Source organism: Nuphar pumila, chromosome 5 (genome assembly GCF_984573655.1).
Source record: "Nuphar pumila chromosome 5, dmNupPumi1.hap1.1, whole genome shotgun sequence".
Taxonomy (NCBI): domain Eukaryota; kingdom Viridiplantae; phylum Streptophyta; class Magnoliopsida; order Nymphaeales; family Nymphaeaceae; genus Nuphar; species Nuphar pumila.
Genome location: NC_143253.1, coordinates 29,773,950 through 29,787,045, shown reverse-complemented (window position 1 = coordinate 29,787,045; position 13,096 = coordinate 29,773,950). Strand labels below are relative to the sequence as shown.

At 40.8% G+C, this 13,096-nt stretch overlaps 1 protein-coding gene across 1 annotated transcript; it reads right to left on the bottom strand.

Annotated features, from left to right (window-relative positions):
- Window positions 1–6,420: 6,420 nt before the first annotated feature.
- LOC149837266 (putative xyloglucan endotransglucosylase/hydrolase protein 6) lies at window positions 6,421–12,870 on the bottom strand. Its single transcript, XM_090005927.1, has 4 exons — window positions 12,668–12,870; window positions 11,440–11,540; window positions 10,002–10,198; window positions 6,421–7,095 (listed from the first exon to the last, which is right to left on the bottom strand). The coding sequence occupies exons 1-4, from the start codon at window positions 12,840–12,842 to the stop codon at window positions 6,705–6,707; spliced, it is 864 nt and encodes a 287-aa protein (XP_089862053.1). The 5' UTR covers window positions 12,843–12,870; the 3' UTR covers window positions 6,421–6,704.
- Window positions 12,871–13,096: the final 226 nt, after the last annotated feature.

Below are 13,096 nucleotides of genomic sequence, written 5' to 3'. Positions count from 1 at the left end.
CTTCATGTGGGATAAGATTCTTCAATAGAATCGTTTGACATGTAGTCCTAGATTTTAGTCCAAACGAGAATTGAATTCAGTTCAGTGTAGTTAGCTAATTTTTGTAACTCGCCTAGAATTGTCTAATTCAAAACTAAAACGATTTTTGTTGTTTAATGATCCCCTTGTTTGATTAAAAATTTTGATAAATTTTTGGGTTAGAAATTTTGGGGTGTTACATTAGCATCTAAATATGATATGTATATGGTTTAATAAAAGCAGAATTGAGAATTTTAATATGTGTAGCTACTTAGCATGTAAATTTGATATGCATATGATTTAATAAAATCATATTTGAAAATTTAATATGTAGCTACTTAGTAAGTAAATCTGATATGTTTATGAACCATCAAAATCAGATTTGAATATTGTTATATATAAAGTTGTAACATGTGAAACTGACATTGTTATCAATAAAGTTTTTTTATATGAACAAAGTCATATCATGTGTAGTTTGGGTATTGCACTATAATCTTCTAGGGCGAGGCATTCCTTGATAAAGGGTTCAAACTCTAGTGTCGGTTCTCAGTGTCTAACTTGAGGTAAAATGAACAAGTGTGTCTGAATGAACTCCTATTGTATGGCTCGAGGTGATCCTAGTTGTGTAAGTGCATATCATGAAAAAAAAAGTAGTTAAATGAAAAGATTTAATAAAATACTCATGCATAAGCTAGAGCATGAAAAGAGTTATGTTTTCCTTGAAGAGTGACCTGATTGGTCAATATTTCCTTTGTTGTTATGCTTTTCTTGGATGGACCTGCAAGGCCGACTCCTATGTGAGGAGGGTTGACCTTTGCGATATGTATCATGGATACATTGGAAGGCAATGATCCTACTTTTGGATAGTTTGGTCCTTTGCTTCTTGTGTCCCCAGCCTTACAAGGTTTTATGGGTTGACTTATGTGGTTTTTGACTTTTGGACCTAGCTTACTACTAGAAGCCGAATTTTGTCCTTTGGGAAACATACTGAGACATGCTGTAGTCTCATCCTTGAATTTTCTATGCTTTTCAGTTGAGGCCTAGGAGGATCAGTGATGTGCACTAGGCTCGGCAGATTTTGGATGGCAAATCTGGAGTTGCTTTGGGTGTTTTTGGGTTTTTGGATAGCTATTCATATTTGTATACATCATTTTATAAATAATGAACTTATAAACTTTATAATATCTTTTGAAATGATATTTGATGAATGAATCACATTTTTTTAGTAATTCTGAAATGCTTGACCCTTATTTCATTGTTAAAGACTTTCACTATGTTTTACAAAAGAAAATGCAAATGTCTTTTATAAATTAAAAGGATATTTAAAAAAGGGCAAATTTTGGGTCATTATGTCGCAGTCGTGACATCCTTGTGGCCTAGGCATTCACTCGCATAGCTCTGTGTCACCATATGTGGTTAGGATAACCTAATGTGACCTCTGAAAGAATTATCCTTAATCCACACACAACCCCCTGCGAACCAAATGTTACACATGGGATATTTTATTCGAATAGAAAGGTACTTAACCAAATCTTCAAAGACAACCATCTTGTGATCCACTGGTCCAATCTCCCTCCCCCCCCCCCCCCACACACACATATATAGGAAGTGAGAGAGTGAAGAGGCCCACATTTAAGAGCATAATGAGAGGTGCTCCCTCTCCCCACGTATGAAGAAGTGAGGAGAGTGAGGGAGACCTCTCTTTAAATGAGGTACTCATGGGTTCTATATAAACCCATAATCCTTCTCTCATCTTCTTTATTTCATAAAGAGAGAAGGAAAAGTGAGAGGGAGGGAGCTTAAGGAGATCGTAAGGTGTCATCTGATCGAGGGATAACCATCCAACAAGTAAGCCACCCTTCCTTCCTCATTTATGTTTATATACGAGGAGGGAGAAGAGGTTGGCAACCCAGAGTGGTAGATGATGTCGTTCAATAGAGATGCAAGAGAGAAATAAGGTTAACACCAACAACTCAGTAAGGGTGTCAATGTTTGTCAGATAGGAGAGGGAGAGAGTAATGACACCGACGATCCAGTGAGGGGTTACCAGCATCGTCATAGATGAGAGAGGGAGAGAGGGAGAGAGACAGGGACGAGCCTGACATCGCTGAGAGAGAGCAGTGAGATAGAGGGAAACACCCTCTATCTTAACTGCTATTGCGGGAACTACAGATCGACTTGGTCTGGGTTCAAACCCAAACCAAGATGGTCGAGGTGTCCTTGGTAGGGGTGGAAGAGACAAAGAGTGGACCACTCCCTGTCTCGACCTGCCAACCTTTTAAACCAGACTGAGCCTGGATTGGTGAAGGCAAGACAAACAACATGCACTCTTTGTCTCGTTCGGTGCAGACCAAACTAACTTGGTTTGGGTTCTAACCCAAACTGAGTCTGGTGATACGAGACTAGACAGAAAGTGTCAACTCTCTGCCTTGGGGTTAGGTCGTAAACCAAAACCCAGGCCAAACTGTGTCACAATTTAGAGACTAGGCTCTATCTCAGAGTCGATTCAGACTGAACCTAGGATCAGATAGGTCTAGGTTGGGTTCAGTGAGACCCAAAAGAATACAAGAGAGAGAAAATGGGTTGATTCAAAACCAACCCATTCAGTCTCAGTGAGAGATTAGACCAAGTTGAGTTGATATGTATTCGAATATATACATGTATGTACAAGTATATATACAAGATCTGTGAGCCCTTGGGACAACCAAACTTGGTCCTTGTTAGTCAAATCTAGACTGAACATATATACACCGAGCCTAGTAAAAAGACCAAAATGCCTGTGTAGCAAATGCTTCATAAATTGGCCATAAATTCTTACCTCAAACTTAGATTCAAGTGAAGTTTAGTTTATTGAAATTGAGACACAAAGTGGAATCAACATGTCTTATTTTCATGATCAAACATGAAGCACAAAAAAATGAGGTATGACAGATGACCTTCAGGAGGGGTAGTTTGGTAATTTTATAAGATATAAAAAATACCAGTTTGATAATTAAGTGAGTCTTGGTGTATTGAATAGATCTAACTACTACTACAAGAGACTTGAATGCACGGTGAAAGATGTTCTTATATTCGAGATAAGGAATATTATATGCATGTCTAGTTAATAATAAATAATTTGTTTGTGTATTAGACTGTTTGCATGAAACTATGTATGTTTGAGAACATAGTCATACCTTATATATGATGTAGCTGTATTTTAAGAATTTATTTTATGCATTCTTAAAAGATAGAATGGGTGCATACGAGTTAGCTATAATACAGAGACTGATTTCGTGTATCCTTGAGTTTTCTATACATGATAGAAAATTGTGTGATTTTAGACAAGAATTCATATTTTATGCTTCTTGAGAATATAGAACTAATGCATGCGAACATATTTGAGTATTTGAATATTTTTCTTGAGTCTCTTTTTTCAGTTATATTTACTGCAATTTGAGTTATCAAACTTAACTCCATAAATTTTGAAAGAGGTGACGGGCTACCTGATGGTCGTCCAAGTGAGAGCTTCCATAAGCATGTGTCATAGGTGATTTATTAATGTAGAGACACTACATCGATGTAGAAATACTATATCTTTTGCATGCTTAGATTTTTGTTAATATCAGAACCTTAGGAAGACCTTGAGAAACTTATTTTAAATACAGAGAAAATGAACTTGAGGTAGTTAACGTAGAAAAACAATAGTTGCATGAAATATCCTAGGGGTTATTTTTCATATTGTGACTAAGAATCTAGGCAGACCAAAATGTAGCATGAAACATGAACCTTCGAAGCAGGTATAGTTCCACCTGCGAGTCTTTTCACTGCAATGTCTCATGATTTACGACCCGAGATTATACCAGAGAGTGGTTCATTGTCTAGCCAATACCATAGAATTGAGGTATTGTACACAGATTGCAACTTTTATAGTTGGCTAATACTGGTATAACCAAACTTGTGTAGTAGTTAGCATTGAATGAGTGCTAACTTATGAGTTTTGAGAAGGTAAATAAGAAGATTTAAAAGAAACAAACTTTTGTTTATGAAATGAAAAACTAAACTAAGATTAAAAGTTTAGATCCCACTATAATTACAAGTCAGAGTTTTAAATTGCTTATAATTATTTCTTACTGAGTGGTAGACTCACCCTCTTTAATAATTAAAACTATAGGTTCCAAGAGTATTGTTCGAAGCAAGACTTGAGACTTGATGTAACTGCCTATGTCAGCAAGTGTTCATGGGCAACCAGAGAGCCAAGCATAGACTTTTATTTGATGTTTTTATTTTGTTAAACCGTGTGATAAATTTGTATGCTTTATGTTATGAATGATGTAGCCGATGAGGCTTTTGTTATGAGATTATCATGTTTTTGTTGAAAAAAAATTATGGCATAGTTTTTCTTCACTCACTTTGGACTCTTTCCTCTAGAAAGTAATGCCTACGAACCCTAACTCAAGAGGTCCCGGATGAGGTATTACAAGTTATCAGCAAAATCAAGTGCAAAGGTTGTGGGGCTCTTCATGGAATCTCAAGATCTGGCCTACTTTCTTTCTATGTGTTCATTCCCAATGGTTTAAAGCAATTTATCAAAATCGGATAGGCCCCTTTGCGATTCAATTTGATTCTAGGGCTGATTCATATCAAATATAAATTTGGTTTGAATTTTTATATTTTTTGTTTTTTTAATTTGTTTAATAGACCGTTTCAAAGCAATTCGATTTGATCTCATATATGGAAATAGAAACATATAAAATGGCCACAATGTTAAATGAACCATGCTATTGGATTTCTGGTGCTTTTTCAAAATTCTGTATGCTTGTTTTTATAGGAATCACTTCTTGGAGCATTTGATTCTATGCATGGATAGGTTTTTATATGGTTTAAAAAATGAATGACTTATAATTTTAATACATTTTTGAGGCTCTAAATACCATTCTTTGTCATCTAGAATACATGATCCAAGTGTTGATTTTCAGTAAATCGATCATGCTGAACACATCTACGGGGTCAGAAATAAAAAAAACACCAAAAATCTAATAGCATGTTTAATTTAGCTCCGTACCCATTTTGTAGGTTTTCATTTCTCATATATATATATATATATATATATATATATATATATATATATATATATATATTAAACATTATTAACATAATGTTTGAACATGCCATAATATGTCATGTGGGTATCATGTGTTGTTCCTTAAACATAAGATCCTACGTACAAATCGGTTCCACTCATCCCCCTATCTTCATACCCCTTTTTGGGATTTTATTGATGCAAGTTGTTTTGATAACTCAGACTCCACAGATGTGATCTACATTATTCATTGTGAAGATAAATCGCCAAAATCAGGCTTGTGTGCAGGATTTTTTGAAAATTCAAAACACATTTTTGTGTTTTAAAAAATCATATTTTTTGTTGAAAAAAAAAATGATCCAAAAGTCGATTTTTGCTAAATCGACTATGCTGAATCCATCTATAGAGTCAGATTTAATCAAAACAACTTGCATCATAAGATTTAAGAGGGGTATGAAGATGAGGGGTGACGGGATGAGTAGAACCGAACTGTCCTATGTAGTTCATTCTTGTGACGTAGGGGAGTGATGCATGTGCATGTCCGTGCTCACGTGAGAGCGGATCTATGTTTTCTACAGGATTTGCTGTTTGAGTGTTTTTTTCTTTTGGGATAATGTTTGAAAACCGCCTCACTAGCTTGCAGCTTGCAGGCTCATTGGTGTAAAAACCCAAGTCCTTCCTTACCCAGCTTTGGTCTTGCAGCAAAGAGTGTGCACTCGTGGGTTTTGAACTCATGACGTCCAGCCTGCAGTTTGGTGACGTTCATGGATTGCCTCTACCAGATGAATGGATCGCTTTTAAGCTCTCTTTGAGAACTATTGCATAGACCGGAAGATATTTTCCAAGATATTACACGTACAAAGAGTTGAAGCAGCTCTAGACAGTAAATTTCAGGTCATTCTCTAGATATTACTCATGATATGTGGGCCAGAGAGAGAGAGAGAGATGGGTGGACTTGGGTCTGATCTAAGCATTATTGAATCTAAGCTTATTGGTCTAGCTTAGTGGGATTTAGATTTAGGCTCAGAGTTGGATGGAAAAAATGGTAATATTGAATCCTAATCTGACTAGCTAATCAGATATATTTTATATGCAATTGAGTCATATAATCCATTGAATTTTTATTCTGTTTGGACTCGAATTCTAATGCAAATCTGCATGCCAAATCCAATACGATCGACTATTAATCAGATTCAGTTTGCTTTATCGAATTTGGGTAATCAGATCTGTGATCTATCAGATATCGGATCTAAATCCAATCCGTTGACATTGAGAGAGAGAGAGAGAGAGAGAGAGAGAGAGAGAGAGAGAGAGAGAGAGAGAGAGAGAGAGAGAGATTATTTACACAAAGGTGAAAGGTTCCATTATTATCCAGCGATTCCCAAACTACACCATCATGACCCTCCCCAACCCCATCCAAACCTCTCTAAGTCCCTAAACGCATGCATTATGAACCAACTTATTCCCTTAAAATAGTATGTAATAAACAATACTTACACACACTACTTAGCAGCCAAATGATATTTTTCTTCCATTATTTTACAATGCACACACTCACACTCAACCATACATCTTCATACTAACTATCTGAGTTACATGGTAGTGTTGTATTGTTGGTCATATCTCATATCCCAGCAGTACACTCTGGTGGTGGGACCGGGTACCTTGGCCTGTCTGTGCAGTAGTCGTAGACCATGTGGTTCAGTCGGACCCACCTGTATTTTCTGGCCTGGATCGGGTCGAGCTGGAGATATGTGGGTTCATCCCACCAGTTCTTGGGGTCTTGGGTGCACCCAGAGGGTCCCGGGATCGCACACCCCTCGATGTCGAAATCTTTGTAGTAGGTGCAGAAGGGAGCCTTGCTCCAGTCAATCTTCTCCAGCCCGCCACGGGTCGCCCAGTTGTCCGCGTTCCATAGGGTTGAGAAGACCCCCATCGGCTGAGACATTGGATACTGTACACCTCGGTCTCGGTTGTTCTTGTAGACTCGGATGGGAACATCATCCACAAAGAACCTGGAGAACAGTCCATTTTCAGTGATGAGAACAGGGATTTACACGTATTTGGATTGAATTGTTAATTGGATCTGGATTTGGTTTCGTGTTTGCATGTAAAACTCTAAGAGTGACTCTGAATGCTTTACCGAATCCCCATATGACAGTAATTGGTAGGTTGAATATCTGAACCGAACCCAATCTGTTGATACCCCTACCTTTAGGTGTTCCAAACAAGGAATTTGGAATTCCCACGTGACTTCAAATGCACATGCAGAAGCGTTGCCAAACATGGAGCAGAATTTCCAATTCCCTTGATTGGGTGAGAATTGGACCAAAGTACCAACCACTTTGTGATGACCATTGACCAGGTATTTTGAGGATATTTTCATTATTTTAGTCCAAGACAAAGTCAAGGGGTCGGATTGGTTGGGAGTCAGGTGGAACCAGACCCAAACTTGATTTGAGATGATGGTACCAGGTCAAAAACCGAGTTTAATTGGACCTGCCACAAGAGAAACCGTACCTAGATCCTATAAGGATTATAAGGGGTTAGGGATGGCAGTGGACCGGGGGAAAGTGGGGCCCCGCCCCGCCTCGCCTCGCCTCGCCCCGTTTGGACCGGGGATGGAGGCGGGGATGAAGGTTAAAATTCATCCCCGTGTGGGGATGGAGGCGGGGATGGACTGACACTTTCCCCCGCCCCGCCCCGCTCTTTCCTCTCCCGATAGCACACCTTAACCCCGATAAACCCTAACGCAAATCCCCTTTCCCCATTTCTGTTCACCTCCCCTCTCACGCAGCTCGATTTTTTCCCTCTTCTACCTCCCTGCGTAAGCTCCTCCTACGTTTGGATCCTTCCCCGTTTGCAGATCGGCCGGAGCCGCACCACTGTGGTGACCACCATAACCTCCTCCACCGTCGTGCCACCGTCGGAAGCCAAACGCTGCTGCGAGCCCGATGTTGCCGTGCCACCGTTGAAAGCCAACCACTGCTGCGATCCCGCGCCACCGTCGGGAACCTCGATTATCGCCAGGTAACCTTCTTCCTCTCTCCCTCCTCTTCTCTGCAATCCCCATTTTTGGGTTGACGGGGGTGCTAAGAGCCACCATTACCCCTTCTTCCAACGCCAGCCATTAAGGGCGCAACCCCCTACTTCAGGTTTCTATCGGGAGCTGCGTGGGTGTCCAGGCTCTATCGGGAGCAGAGCCACCGCCTGGGGATGATTCTCTCTCTCTCTAGGCATTTCCCCTTCCCTCTGCTGTTCCAGCCAGGCGAGGATGTGGTGGTCGCGATGGCGGGACGGGGATGAGGCGGGGCTGGGACGGGGTAGGGGTGGAGGTCAAAAGTCTCCCCCCCATGGGGATGAAGGTTAATTTTCTGAGATGGGGCAGGGGTGAAGACCTTGTCCCCCGCCCCGCCCCGATCCACTGTCTTCCCTACAAGGGGTCTCCTTGTTTATCGCCAAACCCTGGCCATATAGGTTTTGGTAAGGGTGGGGTGCGGGTCAAACCCGGCCCCATTGACACCCCTATTCCCACCCAAACCCAACAAGTTTTACCTCATATTCAAATGACTCATGATATTTTCTATACAAAATAACAAATTTGCCCTTGTAATTGTGGAGCAGTACAGACTCACGCCCACGCAGGCAAATAACACCCAGGTCTGCCAATGCTGAACTTTATGACAAAATTTTTACTCGAAAAAAAGTATAAAGTATTTGGGTACGGTCCATAAAATCATAACCCGAACCAATTCAAATACTGTGATTGACTCAGGTCAATCCGAATAATATTCAGTTGTAATTTTTTTGTCCATGGAATCGTATCCAGAAACTTGGATTCAGTTGAATCGGGTATGCGGTTCAGGTTGGACCCATTGATGCCACTAAGATTGAAATGGCCACACTGTGAATAGAAACTGAAGGAAGAAGCAAGTGGAAGACGCTGCTAGGTCTTTAACTCAATCTAGCTTTAGACTTGGCCAAGTTTAGTGATGTGGTCACTTTCTCTCGAACTTGGTCAAAACATGAACCAAGTCACCAGGCGGTTGGACCCAATGTGACTTGACCAGAGTTTGTGAACCAAGTTTTGGCGAGTCAAAGGTCAACATGCACCAATGCGAGTTGCCTTAGGAGTCAAGGAGTTCTGTCTCGGACTAAACCGTGGATCCCGTGGTCAGGTGACCTTATAGGAGATAAGGTTTCAACTTCGAACTGATTGGATACCGTCTGGATCATGATTGATCCAAATCTGAAATAAAAGTTTAAGCTGGGACTGGGAAGTAAATAGGATGAAAATATTTATATTGCATAAAGGTAGACAAATTAAATTTGATCTGAATCATACGCCAATATACGAGGGTGTTTCTGTATTTGCATCAGACTAAAAGAGTTTACCTGTCCGTACTGGGTGACGTTTGCTCACCCACAATGATCGACCGTACTACGAGAACATTACCTATTTGTTCTCCTAGCATACATAATTGACTAAAATATCCTAACAACGTCTTGCTTTCTACTCCATTGGCTTTTCGATGATCCACCTGTGAGAGAGAGAGAGAGAGCAAACTGACACAATTTACAGGTGATTCCGTAGGAATAAATACGATAGAGTGGGTGTGGAAGATAGAGGCCAAATAATACCACGCTCTGTACTTCACGGACATGGAGCTTCTCTGTCATTTACTTGAGCGTGGTGAGAGACAGGAAGAGAGAGAGAGAGAGAAGTAAAAGCTTAACTGATGATTCCGTAGGAAATACGAAAGAGTAGGTATGGGAGTTGGAAGCCAAATAATATCTTCTTAATTTCTACTCATAACTCTTCTCTGTCATCTTCATTAACATATAGAGATCTAGAGAGAGAGAGAGAGAGAGAGAAATAAATATATAGAGAGAGATAGTGAGTAAAAAAAAAAAGACTCACACGACGTGGCGATGGTTCCATAGGATGGAGTACGTGTGGAAGTCAGCTGATGGATCGAACCACAGGTTAACTCTCTGCTCCTTGTTCCCTATGCCATTCGCGTACACATTCGTCTGCACCGTGTATGGCTGCCCCGACCTGTTCCCCAAGAACTCAAAGTCTAACTCATCTCTTATCTCAAACTTGTCCGAGCTCATCTGCAGAGAGAGAGAGATCAGTACTGTTGTAGCCAACCATAATGCAGAAAGAAAATAAGAAGAGAAATGGTTTCGCTTTTAAGGCATTTTTTCCCATATCTTGCTCGGGGAAACCACTTCTGGAACTGAAGACAACGTTGATATGCCGGTGGAGTAAAACGGCAGGGCTAGTACCCACGGGGGCTCCGCTTGTTTGGTAGGAGCAGCTAGTGCACGTTGGACGTCGCAAGTTCAAATCCCAATGGTATCTTTGTATAACTGGTAAGGGTCTGCCTAACCCCAGCTTGCCTTTCAAAACACAAAAACGGCAGGGCTAGGACACTCGTCTATGCATGCTGGGCGTAACTCCCACAGGAGTCCCACCTCGACTGCCCGTCCAACAGCCCACGCCCACTCTAACAAAGCCAACCCCTTTGTGTGTTTTTTAATTTTGAGGCATTTGTTAGCAGTTTATTTAGGTGGTTCAACTAAAATAAGGCAACTATTAAACCCCCTACTCACCATGTATCTGATAGCAGTCCTTAATTTATGGTTAATACCAAGAATTCTAAAACGAGAATGAATTCCGTAAAGTCGGTGGCAATAGAAAATGTCATCTTAAAAGGAGTAGGGAGACAATGGGCATTTTGAAATTTGTTACAAGAACCAACATAAGATCCACATTTCTCTAGAAATGAAGAAAAAAACAACGATATCTTTGTGTTTTGCAGAAAACAAAAAGCATTAGTGGAGTTTTCATAAATGAACCAATTAAAAGGACAAGGGAAAGAAGTTGCTTTGTGGGTTGTAGGTAAGAGAGGCTAAAGGCCTTCATTATACCATCTAATCACACCTTCACTTATCCACAATGGCCAATCTATCCCAATATGCTAAATCCATGATTGGAAATTGGAAAGTTAAAAAGAACTCGCTTTCTCTCAAGAATTAAACAGTAAATGGAACAAATTAGTGAACCCACAAGGGCTCCGCACACTTGACTAAGTGGGTCCACTTAAGACTTTCAAGTTAAGGAGGTTGTAAGTTTGATACCCAAGGTATGTATACTTTGCCACAAGGATAAAGCCAATGGAAAACTGCCGCTAGTGGGCAGGGGTGTACTCATGAAATTTTACACTTCAGACACCCACTGGGTCCACTGTCAAATGACACCTCTTGGCCCGTAATGGGATGTCCAAACTATATTGGCCGGTTCTCATATAAAAAAAAAAGAATAAAGGAAATTAATGACACTCCAAACATACATAAAATGCTGTTACTGTTCCTGCAGAGTCGCCTGGGATTAACTTGATTTTCATGCTCACACGTCCGAACATGTATTGATTTTTGGAAGCAAACCCGGATCCTGCATTGAACACAAATTCTATTATACCCCATAAAGGAGTGAGAATTCATGTATTAGCATTTAAAAACAAAGCAAACCTAAGCAACTACTTATGATTTAGATGTTAAAAAGATGCTTAATTACAAAAAAGAAAAGAAAAACATCCACAGCTTCTTAACCAGGAGCTGGGCGCAGCAAAAGAATAAATGCAAAAGAAGATAGTTAATTCCTCAGGACCATTTATTTTTTCGAATGAATTCAACAGGACAAATATATAGGAAAAAAGGACCAGAGCGGAAATGACAAAAAGTAATCAAGGATCAAATCAAAACCGGTCATTACAAAAGGTGAAACAAAGTAGACCCAGAGAGAGAGAGAGAGAGAGAGAGAGAGAGAGTTCAATTCTAACTTTTTTTTGGATTTATAACAGGAAGAAGCCTTACATACCTGGTTGCGCTGGCTTAGCCTGCCTTACCTATGGTCATCACGCCGGCAGCATAAAACTTCGAGGCTATGACCTTACCCTATGCTACATGTTGGCTTGTGCAGAGGGGCGACATCCATGATAATCAAACTATGATTGCACTTCTATTAGCCAAGACCCCACCGCACTACGCCAACCACCCTAGGGGCATTTCAATTGTAACTTGTTGATGAACAGTATCATTTTTCAGATGAAACCTTTTTTTTACTCGGAAAAACCACCCCAAGTACAGATACCTAGCCGCGCTGGCTCAGCCTGCCATACTATGGTAGCTATCTATGTCGGTGTAATTAAAACTCTGAGGGCTTTCCCCTCGACCCCAAGGGGTCACCAAGCTTCGGTTTTTGCAAGGGGGTGACGCCCATGAGATTTGAACCTAGACTGCGAATCAAACGGTCTAGGCCCCATCCCACTAGGCCAAACCCCTTGGGTCTATTTTGGACGAAACATTAGCAGGCCTTGTAAAAACCCTTAAGGCTGCCCTTGCTCACCGGATAGTAAACCCAACTGCGACCTTGTCGCAAGGAACACTTCTTATGGGTTTTGAACCTGTGATGTTCTGTCAACTTGGTGAAATTCAAGAGTCTCTCCTGTCATATTACAGGCAGAGCCTACGCGAACAAAAGGAAAAAAAAAAGAACAAAAATAAAAGATTATATTCTACCGGATGATTGATCCAAGGAGAGCTGAATGGAGCTGCCATTTTCCAACTGCTTGATGTGGGAATCCGCCCACGTGACCCTGAAATCCTGAACGAAGCTCACCCTCTTCCCATACCCACAATGCACTCCCAAAGAGACTACAATAATAAGCGAAGAAAGCAAGACACGAAGCCCCATTTTCCTTTCCTTTTTTTTCTCCTGTTTTTTCTTATTTGGAGTTGATGCAAGGATTGGGTTGCGGATTTAAAGGAGAACAATAGAAAGTACGATGACCAAACTGCCCTTATACCTTCCATTCAAAGCCACGTTTATCCCTCCCAAAGATCAGCCTACGTGTGTCAATTTTCCGGTCGACAGGTCGCCCGGCCGTCGCAATCATTGATAGCTAGCAGGTGGGCCCCACGTGATGGGGATCAGGGTGACTACTGACT